This window comes from Gopherus flavomarginatus, chromosome 3 (assembly GCF_025201925.1).
Source record: "Gopherus flavomarginatus isolate rGopFla2 chromosome 3, rGopFla2.mat.asm, whole genome shotgun sequence".
In the NCBI taxonomy this organism is placed as follows: Eukaryota; Metazoa; Chordata; order Testudines; family Testudinidae; genus Gopherus; species Gopherus flavomarginatus.
Window position 1 is genome coordinate 260,402,451 of NC_066619.1, and position 21,905 is coordinate 260,424,355.

General features: G+C 42.6%; 1 protein-coding gene across 5 annotated transcripts in view; it reads right to left on the reverse strand.

Moving 5' to 3' along the window:
* The window catches only part of EVC2 (EvC ciliary complex subunit 2), a 168,672-nt gene that overhangs the window by 73,326 nt on the left and 73,441 nt on the right, over positions 1-21,905 (reverse strand). For all 5 annotated transcript variants that reach the window (XM_050947364.1, XM_050947365.1, XM_050947363.1 and 2 more), the window contains exons 11-12: positions 18,574-18,813; positions 14,061-14,236 (exon numbers count right to left, since the gene is read on the reverse strand). In XM_050947364.1, coding sequence (XP_050803321.1) covers positions 14,061-14,236; positions 18,574-18,813 — 416 coding nt within the window. The remainder of the gene's footprint in view (positions 1-14,060; positions 14,237-18,573; positions 18,814-21,905) is intronic.

The window sequence follows — 21,905 nt, forward strand, 5'->3', positions numbered from 1 at the left end:
AGGTTAGGTTGTATAGAGTTGTATTATATCTGAAGGAGTAAAGGAAACCACTGCTATTTTAGAAAGAACACTCCAGTGTGGACATGACTAAGGGATGGAATCTATTTGATTAGAAAGCCCACATGACAGAAACAAGGGGTGAAATCCTTGCCCCACTGAAGTCAATGGGAGTTTTGCCAAGGACTTTAGTGGGACCAGGATTTCACCCAACTGGATCAGTATTCTGCAGATGTCCAGATCAGAACTGCAACGAGTAATTCCTCACAGTAAAATCCAGACCCAGAGAGCTGCTAAGCAAGTCATTAATCACAATGCAGACAGCAAGTGCTCAGCACCTGGTGGGGTCAGGCTCTAAGAGATTCAAGGCTTATACTCTGCTGACGCAATGATGATAACAATGGGAAGGTTAGCTACCCAGTTCTATCTGGTGGAAGAGGACATCAAAGGACTGTTTGGAGAAATATGTATTGATGCAATGGACTCCACTTAAATGGGGAAGAATAAAAAGTACACTACTAAAAGAGATCAGTAAGAGAAATGTTTTGATTTGGACTTTACTGTAGATGATGGAAGGATTTAAGGCCACATATCACAGGAAATTATTGTGGTCTTATTAGAGACTGAAATCCATGGATAAATTCATACTGCAATGTGAGTTTGTCAAGTCCAGTAAATTGCCAGAACCGGATGATGTTATCAAAGGGTTATGAAAGAAATGAAGTGTGAAGGAGCAGAGTTCTTGGCGAAATGAAGCCATAGCACTTTAAAAATAGCAACTGTTCAGGAAAAAAAAAACTGGGAAGTCACTAATCTGGTGCCTTTTTGACTATCTAGAACCCAGGAATTACAGAATGGTGGGGCTCCTTGTGCTACTGGAGAAATTAGTTATTATGAGTTCCAGTAAGGTTAAAATAGTACAACACTTGGACAAGTATTGTCTGGACAGGTCACCCCTGCATAGTTTTTTTCCTAAGGAAAATGATAAAAAGAGCTTTCTGCCTATGAGATTTCTTTGGAAATGTTAACAAAATGGTAGATAAAGCAGCATGAATGTAATTCACTTAGATTTTTCCGAATGCTTTTTTGAAAAGGTCTCTCATATGAGACTATTAAGGAAAATGACTAATAAATGCATAAGGGAAGTCATGCAGTTCGAACCAGCAAAGCAATTAAAAAAGTTACAGTGAAGGCTGTCTTACAGGTCAAATGTTGGGGTACCAAGGTGATTGCCAATATTTGACAAAAATTATTAAGCAGATTTTGAACAAAAAGTAAAAGGAGGTGGTAAAGTAGGATAATGACACTAAGTTGATTTGTTCAGTAAAATGGAGGATTATGAGAAACTCTGGATGGATTTAAATATATAAATGAAATTGGCAATTTGACGGCAGAGGACATTTAAGTTGCATATATGTAAGATAATGTGCATTAGCAGCAGTGGTCTAAACTCCTAATATGCTGATGGGCACTGAAGCTGTGGAATCTTCTGAAGCAAGAGAGGAGGTTAGATTGTGGCAAGTTCAATGATGATATCTGCTCACAATAGCATGTATACAAATAAAATAGCTCTATGCATTAAAGGACAGACAACAGCAGAAAATATTGCAGTGACATATTGCACAATGGTAGACATGTCTCTGATTACTGCAATTACTGTTACTGATTGGCTATGCATTGGTCACACAGCTAGTCTATGCTAAATTCCACTCTACTGTATACAGCTTCTTATATCATTCTTATCACCTTACTATTAGGACACTTTCCCGAAGTGCATTAAGTGACATGACCAATATCTATCACATGTGGTGACACTATTATTTTTATCATTCAGGTATCTCAGATATAGCTACCTGCTTATTTGTTTCACCCATCGGCTGTGTGTTCTCTCTTAGATTTTAAATTTCTTTGAGGCAGGAACTGCCATTCCCTATATGTTGCACAGTACCTACGACAATGGGGCTTTGCCCTCATTGAAGCTTTTAGGATCTACTACCATATATACAGATATATAGAATTAAATATGTCAAACTATAGCTATCAGTTCTATTAAATAAAATAATAACAACTCCGTAGTGCTAGGTTCAACTGTGGTAGTTTTAAAGATATGGCAAGGACTGGAAAAGATGCACATGAGTAAGAGACTCCCCAAACTAGGATAATTCAGTCTGGAAAGGGTGATTTAAAGGGTATTTGACTGGGCGATTCAAAATGATAGAAGGCATAAGGAAATACCGGAAAGCACTTTGCCGTTACATAGTCCCATAATGTGAAAATAATGGGACACGAAGGGAATTTGATAGAAAGAAACAAAATTCAGCTTATACAATAGTCAAAATGGGGAATTCACAGCCTTAGAGGGTAATCAAGTCAAGGAGTATGGATGGATTTTAAACAAGAGCTAGATAATATTATTACAACAGATAACGTGGGGGTAATCGAATTTCATGTTTTTGTGGGTAACACAATAAGCATGTGGGGGATGCGAAAGAATTACTCTCCCCTAAATACTGTACAGCAAACCAGTGACTGCTTAGCTGCTTTGTTGGAGGGGAATTGATTCATAATCCCATTTTTCTCTATGTCAGGTATTGGCCAGTGCTGAAGGTAGGAGGCTATGCAATGGTCTGCTCCACAACAGCAAATTTTATGTTTCTAAAACACCTAAGTGAGGTCAGTGATTTGCAGAGCAATTTATTTATTTTATTTATACCTTTCATCATTGTAATCATCAGGGTTTGGGATTTGATGGTTCTTTATTTTCCCGCCTGTACTATTCTTTTCCTGGATACCTTAAGAATTAGTTTCTTTCCTTTTCTTTAAAAAGGAAAGTCCTGTTTTCACCAAAGATATGGTAATCCTGTCCTCTTGCCTCTAGGGAACCATGTTCAAAATAAAAGACAGAATCAGATTCTCTTCCACATTCAGCATAGGGAAAGGGCGTCAGACTGTGACCAGGGTCCCAGTGGGGGCCAGCTGTGGTCACTCAATTAGGGTGAACTGCAAATAACGAGGCAGACAATCCCCATAAAGCTGGTGGATATTCCAATACTTAGATTTACCAAGACAGCATAAAACAGCTTCTTTATTACCTTACTGGTTACTAGAAGGCCAAACAAGACAGTTCCCTTAAAGTGATCCAGCCTCAGGTACCTAAGTCATATATGATGATTTCTGAAAATTTATTTCATCATATAAAAGAAAAGGTTCTACCAATCCCAAAGGATTGGACACATTACCTCCCAGGTTATTGAATATTTCAGATCTTACCCAAATACATGCTACAGCCAATTCTTATTAACTAAACTAAAATTTACTAAAAAACAAAAGAGAGAGATTATGGTTAAAAGATCAATATACATACAGACATGAGTTCAATTCTTAAGATTCAGATTCATACCAGAGATGGCGAGCTTTGTAGTTGCAAAGAGTTCTTTCAGAAATAATCCCTAGGTTATAGTACAATGGTTATATTTCAGGGCGATCCAGTTAGAACTGGGATCTCTGTCCTTGTGGCTTAGGCTTCCCCTGCACGAAACCTTAAGCAAATCTGAGATGAACAGGATCAGGACCCCAGGGTCTTTTTATACAGTGTTCTAGCAGCCACTTGATCACACAGTCCTGGCTAAACAATAGGCTTTTGATGTAACCTTTTGCTTTCTAAACACCACCAGCAATTAGTTACACAAATAAACATAGGAAAATTTATCCATTAGGCAATCTATTATAAACTTCAAAGAGACATATAGACAATGACATTATTTTACCCAAGATTCATCTAAATGTTAATATTCCCTTTTGAACTCTGAATTAGTAGCTATAGTGACAGACACAAACTGTCTGTTTACAAGGCTAGAATTAAAGATACACACAATTAGTATCACTTCTAACAATATAGGTTTGCATTTCAAAGTTCTGGCCTATTTAGCATGAATGGCCTTAATTTCCATTCACAAACCTTTCTAACATGTCTTTAAAGGTCACTTTGGGTTAGTGAGGCTGTGGCTACACTGTCACTTTCAGTGATAAAACTTTAGTCATTCGGGGTGTGAAAAAACATCCCCCCCACCCCGAGTGACAAATGTTTCAGCGCTGAAAAGCAGGAGTTTAGACAGCGCTTTATTGATGGGAGCCGCACTCCCACCGATACAGCTACCACCCCTCGGTCGATCTCTCCCTGGCGATGAAGCCTGACTATCCTGCCCAGGTCACAGCACTGCTGCGGTCACCCTGTAATGTCAGAAGTGTAGACAGAGTCTTAGCCTGCAAGCTGTTTAACCCTTTCTGGCCATGTGTTACACTTTGTATAAGATTCATTGCAATTATATACCAGTGGTAGAAATAATGGCTTGCGTAATTATATTTTAATCAGATATCACACCTGTCCCCTTGTGTCTAAGGAACCATGTACAAAGTACAACATTTCTTCATAAAAGACAGTCAGACTCTCTTCCACATTCAGCACAGGGAAAGGGTAGCAGACTAGGAGCTGTTTATAGCTGGTTACACTGGTCTACAATTTTTGAGAAGTCGTCTGCTTCAGAGATAAAATGTGATATTTATTATGTATTTTGATGTGCTGAATTCAAATATGACAATTAAAACAACTGATTGGCTACTGTTTCTAAGATATTTAAGTTTTTACATTTTATGTCTATCTATATTGTGTAGATAGTAGAGTTTTAATCATAAATTGTAAACTTAGGTCTTTTCATGTGTTTATGGTTGCTTTACATGATAATATTTCACCTGTCCTGTTTATGGAACACTTTAAAAATCAGCGAAAGGGTTATATAAATAAAATGTATTATGAAACAAAAGGCAAAAAACTATTATGTACATAGTTTAGTCCTATTCAGTGTCTACTCGGCGCTTCTTGGCTTGTCTCTTGTATTCATTAAATGGAGCATCTCCTGTCACTGTCCAGCAATAGTCTGCAAGCATTGATGGACTCCATTAGCCCTGATAGCCTGCCAGGAGATTCCACTGCTGTAGTCTGGAGCCCAACAGCTCTGCCTTACTCTTGGGGAGTTCCAAATCGCTGACAAGGTCATTCCGTTCACCTTGTGTTAGGAGGTGTGGTTCAGAGGAGGAGGATGGGAGAAAATGTGGGTCCTGTGACATTGATGGTTCAGGACCAGAAGTTTCATCCTCTTCCTCTTCCTCGTCTGACTCAAGTGAGAATGATTCTGGTGCATCAGGAACTGGCAGTCCTTCTCCGTGGGGTACTGGGCGTATGGCTGATGGAATGTTTGGATAATGCACAGTCCATTTTTCTTCTTTGACACACATTTCCCAACTGGAGGCACCATGCAGAAGTAACAATTGCTGGTATGATCTGTTGGCTCTCTCCTTTTCCTGTTCAACCACTAGCCAAGATTTGTTGCACAAGTGTGGCAGCATATGTGTGGGGCCCACCTCTTGCCCTGATCTCCAATTTTGCAGCCAAAAGAAAGGTGATAGGCTTTCTTAACCAGAGTGGTTATACTGCGCTTTTGTGATGCAAAAGTCACTTCACCACAAACATAGCAGAAGTTATCTGCACTCTTCACACAAGTACGAGGCATCTCTGCTCACTTTGGCTAAACGGAAATGTGTCCCTTTGCAAAATCAAACACTGACAAAGAAGAGAGCACGACACTGTATGATTTCTAGAGCTGATATAGGGCAATTTGTTCAGCAGAGTGAAGTAAGCTTCATTATGATTGCATCATCCATGACTTCTAGGAAGAACATGATGCAATTCATATCATGTATGACGCAATACCAGCTTCAGATTGCATCATTCATTGTTTTGCCTAAAAAGCAAGTACTGTCCAAACCCAGTCATAGATTTATTCATTGATCCAGTCAAGGATGTATTTTAGTCATTTCTGGTTTAAATTGAGATCCCTTCCCTTTATAACTCACTTATCCTCCGCCCTTCCCAAGTCAAGGGTCATATATACTGACCCAATAGCATATCTTGAAAACTAGAGCCAATTAACAATTTTAAGCATCATTTTCGTTCTCAGTGACCCAGAATTAGTAAAGTTGGACTACATTTATTTCAGAAGCATTTTGGCTGTAGAGCAGTGTTACAGATCCCTAATTCACAGATCACATCTGCTTCAGTCCAGCTCCCTAAGGGGGCCAGCTGAGATTTGCCAGAATGCAGCTACGTTCACCCTCAACCCCTAAGCCAGGGTTTGTATGGGGGGAGTGAAGGGGCATGATTGGCATAGGAACTAACTACACCGACTTTATGCTGCCTGAAAGCTCCTTAACCCCTGGCAGAATTCTCAGTAGGCTGTCCAGGCCAGACTCCAGCCCCTTTGCAATGAGTGATGCAAAGAGGGCAGAACGGAGAGAGAATCTGGCCCAGAGACAGCTGAATATCCATCACTGCCTACTATATTATGGGCAAAATTTTCAAATGTGTATACCTAGAGTTAGAGACACAGTGGGTGAGGTAATATCTTTTACTGGATCAAATTCTGTTGGCAAAGAGACCAACTCAAAAGCTTTCTCATCCACCAACAGAAGTTGTTCCAATAAAAGATATTACCTCATTCACTTTGTGTCTCAAATATCTTGGGACCAACACGATTACAAAAGCATTGCAAATACCTAGAGTTAAGCACCTAAATTCGTATTTAGGCACCCAAATCAGCAGCTTGATTTTCAAAAGGAGCTGAGCTGTTCAGAAAAGTCAGATTTCTTATTTAAATGCTAACTTTAGATAGCCAAGTTTCAAAATACTGGCCTCTAGATTTTGTTTGAAATGTTCTCTATAGTCCTAGAGCAGCTGTTTTTATAACTGAAACCCACCATTTACTTACTTTGTTAACATTCTTACAGTATCTTTTTCACATGAATCTCAATTGACATTTTACTCAATATATCTTAAACATTCTATTAAGCTCTGCTTTTAAAAGTCCTTTACAGCATTTATGTCATGCTTGTTTTATGCTACCTCTGAATTTGTTTGTGTATTCTATTTCATCTACTTCTTTTCCCAAACAATTATGCATCTCAAAATTCCCTTTAATCCCATCCATAAGTATACATTTAAAGTACCTAATCTACTGTATACTGGTTTTGATAAAAGAACATCGACATCTGTAATTAGAGAAGCGGGAGTTGAAGGATAAGATGAAAAAGCAAAGAAGATTAATGATATAATTTAAAAGGATCAGTATTTTGGTTCAGACTTTTCTTGTTCTTAATATTTCTTATGCTCTGGTCTGTAAATATTCCCCAGTTCCCCTTATAATTAAAGATTGAAATTCTAGCCGACCATCCATGGAATTCTTCTTCTTCTGGGTTTTGGGCACGATTCTCAGCTTTGCCTAACTCAGGAGAATGTTTTGAACTACTATATTGTGCAGTTTTACAATATCAACATCCAGGGAATGAAAAAATAGCACACAGGTCTTGCCAATTTTCTGAAAGCAAACATGCTCTGTGTGTGTGGGGCATGGGTCTGAAGTTATAGAAGGGTCACAAAAAATAACAGAGTAATGTCACTTTGGATATGTCTACACTATGGGATTATTACGATTTTAAGAAACCGGTATTTGGAAACAGATTGTATAAAGTTGAGTGCACGTGGCTACATTAAGCACATTAATTCAGTGGTGTGCGTCCATGTACCGAGGCTAATGTCGATTTCCAGAGCATTGCACTGTGGGTAGTTATCCCATAGCTATCCCATAGTTCCCGCAGTCTCCCCTGCTCACTGGAATTCTGAGTTGACATCCCAATGCATGATGGGGCAAAAACAGGGTCACGGGTGATTCTGGATAAATTTCATCAGTCAATCCTCCCTCCGTGAAAGCAATGACAGACAATCATTTCGTGCCCTTTTCCCTGGATTGCCCTGGCAGACGCCATACCCCGGCAACCATGGAGTCCGTTTTGCCTTTTGTCACTGTCACCGTATGTCTACTGGATGCTGCTGACAGACGCGGTACTGCAGTGCTACACAGCAGCATTCACTTGCCTTTGCAAGTTAGCAGAGACAGTTACCAGTCCTATTGTACCATCTGCCGCTGTCATGGGTGCTCCTGGCTGGCCTTGCTGAGGTCAGCCGAGGACGCATGGAGAAAAATGGGAATGACTCTCCAGGTCATTCCCTTCTTTACATTTTGTCTAAAGGTAAAGTCAATCCTGCCTACAATATTGGGTAAGCCTACTAAAGAACCAGAGCACAGCCATTCCGGGTCTGAGCCCCAGACATCCTGCAGAAATGATGAGCTGCATGTCATTCTAGGGGGTGCCCGGCAACAATCCCACCCATTGCTTCCCTCCTCCCACACCCCTCTTGGGATACCGTGGCAGTGTCCCCCCATTTCTGTGATGAAGTAATAAAGAATGCATGAATAAGAAACACTGACTTTATTGAGATAAAACGGGGGGGGGGGGGAGGCAGCCTCCAGCTGCTATGATATTCAAGGCAGGACTGAATCTCCAGGAGACAAAGCTTAAAGAAGGGAATGACCGGGAGTCATTCCCATTTTTGCCCAGGCGCCCCCGGCCAACCTCATCGAGGCCAGCCAGGAGCACTCACAGAGGGGATGCTGCTGTTCAGCGCTGCAGCACCACGTCTACCAGCAGCATCCAGTAGACATACGACAACATTGAAAAAAGGCGAGAAACAATATTTTTCCCTTTTCTTTCCTGGGGGAAGAAGGGGGAAGATTGACAACATATACCCTGAACCACCCGCAACAATGTTTTTGACCCTTCAGGCATTGGAAGCTCAGCCAAGAATGCAAATGGTTTTCGGAGACTGTGGAAACAGCTGTGGGATAGCTCGAGTCCTCAGTCCCCTCTTCCTCCCTCCATAAGCATCCATTTGATTCTTTGGCTTTCTGTTACGCTTGTCACGCAGCACTGTGTTGAGTCCCTGCTGTGGCCTCTGTCTATCATAGCCTTGGAGATTTTTTCAAATGCTTTGGCATTTTGTCTTTTGGAACGGAGTTCTGATAGAACAGATTCATCTCCTCATACAGAGATCAGATTCAATATCTCCTGTACGGTCCATGCTGGAGCTCTTTTTTGATTCTGGGACTGCATGGTCATCCGTGGTGATCGGCGTTCCATGCTGGGCAAACAGGAAATGAAATTCAAAAGTTCATGAGGCTTTTCCTGTCTACCTGGCCAGTGCATCAGAGTTCAGATTCCTGTCCAGAGCGGTCAATGGTGAACTATGGGATAGCGCCCGAAGGCCAATACCGTCGAATTGTGGCCACACTAACCCTAATCCAAAATGGTAATACCGATTTCAGCGCTACTCCCCTCGTCGGGATGATTACAGATACCGGTATTGATATAAAGGGCTTCGTTGTGTGGACGGGTGCAGGATTAATGCAGTTTAATTTTGCTAAATTCGATATAAACTCGTAGTGTAGACCAGGCCTTTGTTTTGCAAGTGTCTCTAACTTTTCAGAATTTAGTTTAAAATTTGAAGCTATGAAAAAAAAAAATCTGGGGTATCCTCCATCCAACCTTCCTATTACTTACACGGTAAGAGGAAAAGCCATTTGCTGATATTGTTTGTAGATCTGGGTGAAAAACTAATTGTGTTGTAAGAAACTCAATCACAAGATTTCTCTTGAAAGTAGAACTGCATCCTTCATCCAACTTGTAAATTCTTCCTCACTCTCTGAATATTATTGGCAATGAATAGCATGCAAAGTTAAAGAGAGAAAAGCACTGTTTTACACTGGGATTTTCTAATTACTCGTGTTAGTGCTGCAGTTTTTTGTGTAAGTGAATTTCACGCTGTAACATCACCAAAAACTACTCAGGCCTTGCCTTTCAACTACTGAGATTTTTTTTCTTGTAACTCTCCTCTCTCTCTTTTCTAGTCATTGATATTTTTTATTTTGCAACTCACGTTCAATATCAGTTATTAAACAATTAACTAAAGCTACTTTTCCAGTTTAATAAATCCCAGTTCTTCCTTCATTTTAGTAATCAACTCCTATGGATTCATGATTAAATCTGCCCAATGGCCTATTCAATTAGAGCTTCTCATTAAGGACCTTCCCAAAGTAACAAACATCTGCAGAACAACCAAAGAACTTTTCTCAAGGAGACCAAAAGCATAATCTGTTTTGAAAGTGATATGAAATGATGGAAGGGTACAGGCTGCAGAAGTGGGATCTTCGTTATATTACATAGGAGGTGGTAAGATTGGTTTTGGCCACATAGTTGCACATACATTATAGTAGCACCTAAAACATGCAAAGCAGAGTACAGGCATATAGGAAGACTGTCCTTGCTCAACAATCTAATGGTAGTCATGACTCAACAAGTGACAGTTACTACAATAGGTGGCTAAATAGAAGAGCAAAGGTTACTTTGCTCTCAATGAACAGTTATCCAGTCTCTAATGAAGTGCTGTTAGTTCTGCACTACCTGCAAAAACAGAACATGATCTCTGGTACCGCATATCAGTCTTCCTTTGGGCCTCTAAACTAGGGCTGTCAATCAATTAGAGTTAATGTCTGCGATCAACTGAAAACAAAATTAATGCATTATTTTTTAACACATTAATCGTATTCCTCTGGATGGGGAGAGGCAGCGGCAGCGGCGGGAGGAAGGGGAGGCTGAAGCCCCAGTGCGCAGCTCCACAGGTGGGCTGAAGTGCTGGGATGGAACCCTGAGCCCCATATGGACCGGAGCCCCGAGTCCTATGGGGGATGAAGCCCAGAGCCCCAAGCGGGCCGGAGCCCCGAGCCCCAAGCAGAGCTGAAGTCCAGGACCTTGAGCTTATCTTTGAAAATACAGAAAATATTCAAAAATATTTAAACGGATGGTATTCTATTATTAACAGTGCGATTAAAACTACGATTAATTGCAATTTATTTTTTTAATTGTTTCACAGCCCTACTCTAAATCTTCTATTATTTTTACCCTTCAATTGAGAATAATCGCAGGAAAGAAAACAATTTAAATAGTAATATGTCTATATGGTCCTGTTACCGGCTGAGAAGTTTGGATTATATTAATTTATTTTCTATTTGTTTCCGTAATTCATGGCACCCAGATGACAGACAACCGGCTCCAATATAGATGTCTAAAATATATTATGAAAGATTTGGGCACAGGATCAACAGAAAAATTAGTAATTTGCTTTCCTGAACACTGACACATTCTACTTTCCCAGCATACTCTTCAGTCTTTTCGTCAAATGCCAGGCTAGCAGATGCTGCAGCTCTCTTGGTACTAGCTAGAGTTTTCCCTCAAACTGTTCTATATTGTCACATAATTTTAACTGCTCATTTCACCAGCACCAGTTCATTTGGGAAATCATGGGAGACGGAGGATATTCCAGAAGACTGGAAGGGGGCAAATACAGTGCCCATCTATAAAAAGGGAAATAAAAACAACCCAGGAAACTACAGACCAGTTAGTTTAACTTCTGTGCCAGGGAAGATAATGGGGCAGGTAATTAAAGAAATCATCTGCAAACACCTGGAAGGTGGTAAGGTGATAGGGAATAGCCAGCATGGATTTGTAAAGAACAAATCGTGTCAAACTAATCTGATAGCATTCTTTGATAGGATAACGAGCCTTGTGGATAAGGGAGAAGCAGTGGATGTGATATACCTAGACTTTAGTAAGGCATTTGATACGGTCTCGCATGATATTCTTATAGATAAACTAGGAAAGTACAATTTAGATGGGGCTACTATAAGGTGGGTGCATAACTGGCTGGATAACCGTACTCAGAGAGTAGTTGTTAATGGCTCCCAATCCTGCTGCAAAGGTATAACAAGTGGGGTTCCGCAGAGGTCTGTTTTGGGACTGGTTCTGTTCAATATCTTCATCAACGATTTAGATGTTGGCATAGAAAGTACGCTTATTAAGTTTGCGGACGATACCAAACTGGGAGGGATTGCAACTGCTTTGGAGGACAGGGTCAAAATTCAAAATGATCTGGACAAATTGGAGAAATGGTCTGAGGTAAATAGGATGAAGTTCAATAAAGATAAATGCAAAGTGCTCCACTTAGGAAGGAACAATCAGTTTCACACGTACAGAATGGGAGGAGACTGTCTAGGAAGGAGTATGGCAGAAAGAGATCTAGGGGTCATAGTAGACCACAAGCTTAATATGAGTCAACAGTGTGATACTGTTGCAAAAAAAGCAAACGTGATTCTGGGATGCATTAACAGGTGTGTTGTAAACAAGACACGAGAAGTCATTCTTCCGCTTTACTCTGCGCTGGTCAGGCCTCAACTGGGGTATTGTGTCCAGTTCTGGCCACCGCATTTCAAGAAAGATGTGGAGAAATTGGAGAGGGTCCAGAGAAGAGCAACAAGAATGATTAAAGGTCTTGAGAACATGACCTATGAAGGAAGGCTGAAGGAACTGGGTTTGTTTAGTTTGGAAAAGAGAAGACTGAGAGGGGACATGATAGCAGTTTTCAGATATCTAAAAGGGTGTCATCAGGAGGAGGGAGAAAACTTGTTCACCTTAGCCTCCAATGATAGAACAAGAAGCAATGGGCTTAAACTGCAACAAGGGAGATTTAGGTTGGACATTAGGAAAAAGTTCCTAACTGTCAGGGTAGTTAAACACTGGAATAGATTGCCTAGGGAAGTTCTGGAATCTCCATCTCTGGAGATATTTAAGAGTAGGTTAGATAAATGTCTATTAGGGATTGTCTAGACAATATTTGGTCCTGCCATGAGGGCAGGGAACTGGACTCGATGACCTCTCGAGGTCCCTTCCAGTCCTAGAGTCTATGAATCTATGAATCATTTTTATGTCTCCATATTACCTTCAGGGATATTTCTACGGTATCCTCCAATACAATATCTGAATCAGCCCAGAGTGTATATGATCTAAAAGAAATACCCCAAAGCAGTTAAATAAATATTTTTCTGCAATTCATTTTTACTTATTACTTTAGCCAACATTTATTTTTTTAATATTCCCCGCAGCATGTGGCTTGTCTGCTAATAAAGATCTATACCAATTATACTATTTATAAGCTCAGTCAACTGTGGAGACCATCTTTGCTTTGGAAAACTTTTATGCATGCCAATTTGAGACCATATATCCAGCTCCTCAGCCTACATGCTAAATTTAGAAGTGAATTGGAGTTGGACTTTTCATCTAGGTCTAGATTTTGATGCACATAGGGCCCTGTTCAGTAATTCTTATTAACAGTATTCCCATTGATTTAAATGGGCTATTTACATGGGTGAGCACTACCTAAGTAAGCAAAGGAACTATAATCAGCCCCAAACTTGCTGGCTTCAGTGGGAGCCACAATCCTCCAGCAGCAGAATCTGGGTGTCTGTTAATAAGTCTAACTGTTCATGTTCCCATCAGTCAAGGAAACTGGCTGAAACACTTTATTTGTGAGGTAAGTTTTGACTCTACTCATAAGATGCTGCATCAATCTAAAACTAAATGATCCAGTTAAGCAAATCACATATTAACATCAAACATGGAAGTTTGGACATGTATTTGTATGACACGGAGTTAGGCCAGGAGAAAAGAAAATAACCAAGATCTTATTTGAACACATTCACAGCAACACATAATTCAGATCTAGATCACACACAAGGGCTGGGACTAGAACCCTTGACTAAAGCTCCAAAAGCACATGTGTCTATCACGTGGGCTAAAGAATCTCTCTAGTCACTAACATTAGTGGAAATTACCTTATTCTCTCAGTAGGGCTGCTACCAGAGGGCAACATTAGTCACTCACACACAATGACCCTGATCCTGTAACATGCAGCACAGAAATAAACTGATGTATCCATTTAGAGCTCCACTGAAGTCAATGGGCTCTAACTGGGTCTGTAGGACAGCAGTATTTCTGTGTTGTGGTACTAGGGCCAAAGACAGTATACTACACTATGATCCTGGATAACCAATATGGTAACTACTAAATATTCTATTGAATTATTTTAAAAATAATAAATCTTCTCAGTAAACTTTTAAATTCTATTCATTAACCTTTTTTAAGAAAAAATATTTTTGAAGAGTACCATATGTCACTCATAACATAGGAGTGGAGACACCAGAAATAGTTAAAATAGAGATATTTACCTTTCTGTCTTGTTAATGAGACTTGTTATCTGGCTTGCTGCTGTGTTCAAGAGAGAAGAGGCTTGGGAATCCCACAAATGTATATTATTTATTAGGTACTCTCTGTAAGCAAATCTTTTACTCAGATGATACTTCTTATTAGCCTGCAAAAAATCCATTAGCTCTTCAATGTCCTCCTATAGGAAAGAATGTGAACACATATGTCTAATTAGAAGTTATGTTCATTTTAACTAACATCTCAGAGAGTGCTATTTAGACCAGTTTTGTGCATTATAAGAATATTAAACAGCCTTTACAAATGAAAAACAACAATAAACTTCTATACAAGCTAGTTAAAAGTATTTTAAATTAGATGATTATGTCAAGTTATTACCAGGGCCGGCTTTAGGCCGATTCAGCCGATTCCCCGGAATCGGGCCCCACGCCTAAGAGTGCCCCGCGCGTTAAGTGCCTTTTAAATTTTTTTTGCTTACCCCGGCTGCGGTCTGCTCCGGGGTCTTCCAGGGCCCCGCTCCCCTGACCAAAGCGCCAGTGGGAGTGCGGCTGCCCCACAGCCCGGCTCTCCCAGCTGGAGCCCCGGCCGGAGCGGAGCAAACAGCCCTGCAACCCTGCTCTCCCGGCCGGAGCCCCGGCCGGAGCGGGGCAAGCCACCCTGCGGCCCCGCTCTCCCAGCCGGAGCCGGGCAAGCTGCCCTGCGGCCCCGCTCTCCTGGCAGGAGCCGGGCAAGCCGCCCTGAAACCCTGCTCTCCCGGCCGGAGCCCCGGCTGGAGCAGGGCAAGCCGCCCCATGGCCCCAGCTGGAGCCCCGGCCGGAGCAGGGCAAGCCGCCCCACGGCCCCAGCTGGAGCCCCGGCCGGAGCCGGGCAAGCCGCCCCGCAGTCTCGCTCTCCCGGCCGGAGCCGGGCAAGCCGCCCCGTGGCCTCGCTCTCCCGGCCGGAGCCGGGCAAGCCGCCCCGCGGCCCCGCTCTCCCGGCCGGAGCCGGGCAAGCCGCCCCGCGGCCCCGCTCTCCCGGCCAGAGCCGGGCAAGCCGCCCCGCGGCCCCGCTCTCCCGGCCGGAGCCGGGCAAACCGCCCCGCGGCCCCGCTCTCCCGGCTGGAGCGCAAGCCCTACCTGCAGCCCTGCTCTCCCAGCTATAGCTCCAGCTGCCTCTGCCACCCCGTCCTTTAAATAGGCACTGGAGCCCCCTCCTGCCCCCATGTATTCTCCAGGGCTCCCATGGCTATTTAAAAGGTCCGGGGGGTAGAAGCAGGGGAGCCCCAGGTCCTTTAAATAATCCCCAGAACCCTGGGATAGCGGGAGCCTTGGGGGCTATTTAAAGGGCGAGGGCTCCAGCTGCCTCTGCTGCACCCCCTGCCCTGCTCACAGCAGCCCTGCCCCCCCGCCTGTAGCCAGCTTTGCACCCCATGCCCACAGCCAGCCCCTGCCAAACCCCCTGCCCTGTCTCCAGCCAACCCCTGCCACACACCTCTGTGACCCTGCCCAAAGCCAGCCAGCCCCACACACAGCCCTGCCCGCACCAGCCCTGCACACCCTGCCTGCCCTGCCCACACCCAGCTCCGCACCCCCTGCCCTGTCTCCAGCCAACCCCTGCTGCACCCCCCTGCCTGAAGCCAGCCAGTTCCGCACTCCTCTGTCTCCAGCGCTCTCAACCCCTGCTGCATCCCCCTGCAGCGCTGCCTGAAGCCAGCCCACCCCACACACCCCTGTCTCCAGCCAGCCCTGCACCCCATGCCCTGCCTGCAGCTAGACCCTACCTCCAGTCAGCCCCTGCCCTGCCTCCAACCACCCTCACGTCCACTGCTGCCCTGCAGTTCCCAGGGCAGTAACCCTGCACACCTGCTTCAATGAGGGGGGAAGGACGCAGCTGGGACCCACACATGTGCACACCTGCAGGAGTGGCAGGGACCCACACATGTGAAATGGCGGCCATTAATAAGCAATCAACAGCATATATGATGCAATGTACAAAATATATATTTGTATTATTTATATAGTTATGGAAAGTAAATAATACATGGAAGAAACAAAAGGCTTTTTTTTTTTTTTAGTCATCCCTGCCAGGGCCCCGCTGAAAATGTTCAAATTGGGCCCTGCACTTCCTAAAGCGGGCCCTGGTTATTACAGTTGCAACAGTCTAACACAATGTGTTGATCTTCAGGCCTGAACAGCCAGCCACTGAGCACAGTGCTTACTACCCAGAGTAGTCCATGGACGTCAGTGACACTACTCAGGGTCCTGATTCAACAAGATACTTGAAGCACGTCCCAAAATTTAAGAGCATGACCAGTCCTGTTGACTTTAGCAGGACTACTCATGTGCCTAAACTAGGTACATGCTTGCTGAACTGGAGCCCAAAGATAGTAAGTTCTATGCTCAGTAGAAAGCATATGCAGAGCCATGCTCCTAAAAAACAAAACAACAACAACAATTTTCACTTTAAGATAGAGTGTGAAATTTCCAAAAGTGCCTATGTGACTTAGGATCCTAAATCTTAAGGTCTAAGTCACTTAAGCACCTTTAAAGATTTTACTCAGGAGTTTTAAAAACAGGTCAAGTTTTATTCAGATTTGTAATGTAAAGCCCAATTAGCCGCACAGACTGCCTGAGTGAACACGCACAACTCCAATCATTATTGGGGACTGTTATGTACATGCATTAATAATTTTTGTCTAGACTTTAAATTTTTAAAATTAAAGGGCTGTAGTTTTGCATCTTATTTCTATTGTCAATCAGTTTAAAAGTGATAACACAGCAAAGTTCTTTGACGGGCTGGATGACAGAACCCCCCTTGAGGCTGCCAACTGATGTGCCAAGACTACTTCTGCCCCTGCTTTCCAGCCCTGGCAGCTTGGGACTTTAGTGCCCTGCCTGGTTTGAGCCAGACCCACTAGCCTGCTGCAAAACCAGACCCAGGTCTGGACCACGTCCCCTAACAGCTGTAGGCTTGACTGAAAGCAGCTTAAGACGAGTTCCTGGCCTTAACACTCAGATGCTCAACTCCCAATGGGGTCCAAACCCCAAATAAATCCGTTTTATCTTGTATAAAGCTTATACAGGGTAAACTCATAAATTGTTCACTCTCTATAACACTGATAGACAGATATGCACAGCTGTTTGCCGCCTCCCCAGGTATTAATACATACTCTGGGTTAATTAATAAGTTAAAAGTGTTTTTACTAAATACAGAAAGTAGGATTTAAGTGGTTCCAAGTAATAGCAGACAGAACAAAGTGAATTACCAAGCAAAATAAAATAAAACATGCAAGTCTAAACCCGATACAGTAACAAAACTGAATACACATAAAATCTCATCCTCAGAGATGTTTCAACAAGCTTCTATCACAGACTGGAAGTCTTCCTAGTCTCGGTACAATCCTTTCCCCGGTACAGCCCTTGTTCCAGCTCCGGTGGTAGCTAGGGGATTTCTCATGATTGCAGCCCCCTTTGTTCTGTTCCACCCACTTCTATATTTTTGGCACAAGGCAGGAATCTTTTGTCTCTCTGAGCCCCCACCCCCCCCAAAGGAAATGCACCAGGTTTAGGATGGATTTCAGTACCAGGTGACATGGTCTCATTTCCTGTGAGACGCCAAGTCTTTATTCTTCCCAGGCTGGCTCACAGGAAGGCCTGCCTGCAAACAGAGCCATCGACAGTCAATTGTCCTGGCTGATGAGAGCCATCAAGATTCCAAACCACCATTAATGGCTGTGGAAGTAGAGCAAGTACTGACAGGGATTTGAAGAGGATTTCAATGCAAACAGCCCCCTCTGTGAGCAAGAGTAAGGCTAGGTGTAACCTTAATAACGTGAGACTTGTGGAAGCGAGGATTGTGTGAAGCGAGTGGGAAAGAACTGTGTGAGAAGTTGTTGCGACCTTGTGTTAGATATGGAATGTAGACTATAGTCTAAGTAGAAGTGAGAAAAATAAGATCTTAAGATGACCTATGTATAAACAAAATGCAGATGTTGCTTATTATTGTATGTAACAAAAGGTATAAATGCTTGCTGTAATTGTTTACCTGGAGAGAGACCTGTTTGGCTCTCTTCTTCCACGCAATTGCTAGAGATGATAAAGTATATTTGGGGTCGGGAAGGAATTTTCCTCCGGGGCAGATTGGCAGAGGCCCAGGAGGTTTTTTGCCTTCCTCTGCAGTGTGGGGCACGGGTCACTTGCTGGTGGATTCTCTGCAGCTTGAGGGCTTCAAACCACAATTTGAAGACTTCAATAACTCGGACATAGGTTAGGGGTTTGTTATAGAAGTGGATGGGTAGGGTTCTGTGGCCTGCTTTGTGCAGGGGGTCGGACTAGATGATCACATTGGTCCCTTCTGACCCTAGAATCTATAAGTCTATCTGAATTTGCTGCACTCAACCAGAGAGTGAGAACTCTGTTTTTCTCTGACAATGGCCCACATTATGCAACATCAAAAGCTCTACAAGTGGAGATAATTACAGAAGCATTACTATTTGATGGCTCTCTGTGAGGAAGTTAAGACTGGAATATTTGTCATTACCTGTATTTTAGAGTAATCCTGCACTAATGCTTTGGCTGCTTCTAACTTCAATTCTCCCTTGAAAATGGCATTTTTTATCTGTGTAAAAAAGACATTATGGAGCTCTGTTCTCTGGAAAATAGCCAGCTGTCGATAAGCTTTTGCGAAGTACTCCTCCTGCCTCACCAAAAGGAACCTCTTCATGTGGTTCTGCTCAAGTTTGTGAATTTTTTCCAGAAGACATCTGTATTCTATAGCAGACTGGAAGAGGACAAAAAAACAAAAAAAAAAAAACAAAACAAAAACACACAAGCCCAAATGATTACCAGTATTTAATATATTTTTAAAAGTACCAATATTACTGAGAATAATGATTACAACAAGCTCACATGTATTCAATGCATACTATACTCATTCCTCTTTAAATTATCTGAAATGAGCAGCTGTTTTGAAATAAAATATTAATATTAAATCATATTTTCAATATTCAACAGAAAAGCCAGTGCTAGAAGATGAAGTTGTTCACCTATCCATAACACAAAGGGTTACACATATTCAACTAATAACCCAGATCACATTGCCAAGGCATAATGAAGACTTTTTGAAACTGAAGAAGTATCCTCTAAAATTCCTTATAAAATTCTACTGCAATCCTTAAAATGTTTTTACTAATAAAGTAGCATGTACATTAACTGCAATGGGGCTTCTTGTACTTTGTGCAGCCAAGAATATGCTTAAATCCTTGGTGGGGGGCCGAGGGGGGCAGGGCTGGAGCCTTAGACCATAAATGTTGTGCAGTACCATTCATCAACCAATAGAGAGAGTGCAATCTCGCAAATGTTCAGTCTGTGAATCCAGGTTCTAATAATGGCAGGATATCCATCACTACAGTATCAAAATAGTACCTGCGTGCCATCCAAGATTGAAAAAACAAACACAAAACCCACAAAACTGATATCTTTGTTTTCCTCCTATGCTGGCAAGAGGAAGGGCTTAGGGCTTTGCAACTGTTGTTTTTAATCCTTTTCAAATTCCTCAAATCAACACTTCTACTCTTCCACACATAATAGTAGGTTTATTTACTCTGTGAAAACTTGGCAAAAAGTGAATTTTGCCTATATCTTTTAATCCTATGTCACTGAACTCCCTGGGAGATTTGTGATCATTGGCAAGGGGTGCATCTAGATCAAGGGTTCTCAAACTGTGGGTCAGGACCACAAAGTGGGTCACGACCTATTTTAATAGGGTCGCCAGAGCTGGTGTTAGACTTGTTGGGGCCTGGAGCTGAAGCCCGAACCCCATCACCTGGGGCTGAAGACAAAGCCCAAGGGTGTCCGCCCTGAGCAGCAGGGCTTAGGTTACATGCCCCCTGCGTGAGGCTGACGCCCTTGGGCTTCTGCTTTGACTCTCCCGCCTGGGGCAGTGGGGCTTGGGGTCCCCCAACCTGGGGCAGCAAGCTCAGGCTTCGGTCCCCATTCCTGGGGTCCTGTAGTAATTTTAGTTGTCAGAAGGGAGTCATGATGCAATGAAGTCTGAGGACCCCTAATCTAGATACAAGCTAGCCATAATACATAATAAAATACTAATACGCATTTTGAATAAATCTGTTGTCTGGGGTAAAGCTTCAAATAGATGTATGGGACAGGGAGAGCAACAGCAGTACACAACTCCCTTCCTGTTCATTAGTCAGATACGTAACTATGGTATTCACGTTTCTGAAAAATAAAGACATTTGGTTTTTGCTTGTGCCTTATTAGCAATGTAAAGACATCTCCAAAGCTTACAACGCAAATGTCAAAAGAAACAAACTTTCTCACAGTAATTTGTTGGGTGAAAATGAACAAATGATACCTTACTTTTCCATCCAAATTAGTTATAGATTTAAGTACACACACAAACTTTTGCCTAGATGTAATGGCACAAAAAAAGAAAAAAATTATCTGCTTGTGCCCCTTTGTGGTCCTGGAATAGCAATGGAATCCACTGGCATGGACCACTGCACAGATTTCAGTGCAGATCCCATTGAAATCACTGGAACTTGGAAGAGATGCAGGGGTCTGTTCTTCTAGGTTCCATTCAGAACCAGGGCCAATCTAAAACCAGAAATCCTGGTAGACGTAGTGGAATATATCTTATCAGTTGTTATATATATATCAGTTGTTAATGGCTCCCAATCCTGCTGGAAAGGTATAACAAGTGGGGTTCCGCAGGGGTCTGTTTTGGGACTGGTTCTGTTCAATATCTTCATCAACGATTTAGATGTTGGCATAGAAAGTACGCTTATTAAGTTTGCGGACGATACCAAACTGGGAGGGATTGCAACTGCTTTGGAGGACAGGGTCAAAATTCAAAATGATCTGGACAAATTGGAGAAATGGTCTGAGGTAAACAGGATGAAGTTCAATAAAGATAAATGCAAAGTGCTCCACTTAGGAAGGAACATTCAGTTTCACACATACAGAATGGGAAGAGACTGTCTAGGAAGGAGTATGGCAGAAAGAGATCTAGGGGTCATAGTAGACCACAAGCTTAATATGAGTCAACAGTGTGATACTGTTGCAAAAAAAGCAAACACGATTCTGGGATGCATTAACAGGTGTGTTGTAAACAAGACACGAGAAGTCATTCTTCCGCTTTACTCTGCGCTGGTTAGGCCTCAACTGGAGTATTGTGTCCAGTTCTGGGCACCACATTTCAAGAAAGATGTGGAGAAATTGGAGAGGGTCCAGAGAAGAGCAACAAGAATGATTAAAGGTCTTGAGAACATGACCTATGAAGGAAGGCTGAAGGAATTGGGTTTGTTTAGTTTGGAAAAGAGAAGACTGAGAGGGGACATGATAGCAGTTTTCAGGTATCTAAAAGGGTGTCATCAGGAGGAGGGAGAAAACTTGTTCACCTTAGCCTCCAATGATAGAACAAGAAGCAATGGGCTTAAACTGCAGCAAGGGAGATTTAGGTTGGACATTAGGAAAAAGTTCCTAACTGTCAGGGTAGTTAAACACTGGAATAGATTGCCTAGGGAAGTTGTGGAATCTCCATCTCTGGAGATATTTAAGAGTAGGTTAGATAAATGTCTATCAGGGATGGTCTAGACAGTATTTGGTCCTGCCATTAGGGCAGGGGACTGGACTCGATGATCTCTCGAGGTCCCTTCCAGTCCTAGAGTCTATGAGTCTATATCTGATGCTCCTTGTACATTTGTTGAAAGGTAGAAAAACTTAAAAACTGACTTAGAGAGCAACTGTTCAATTAAGATTTGAATGACAACTAAACAGGTTGACAAGGTGGATGCGGTATTATCTTTTATTGGACCAACTTGTGTTGGTCAGAGAGAAAAGCTTTCCAGCCACCAC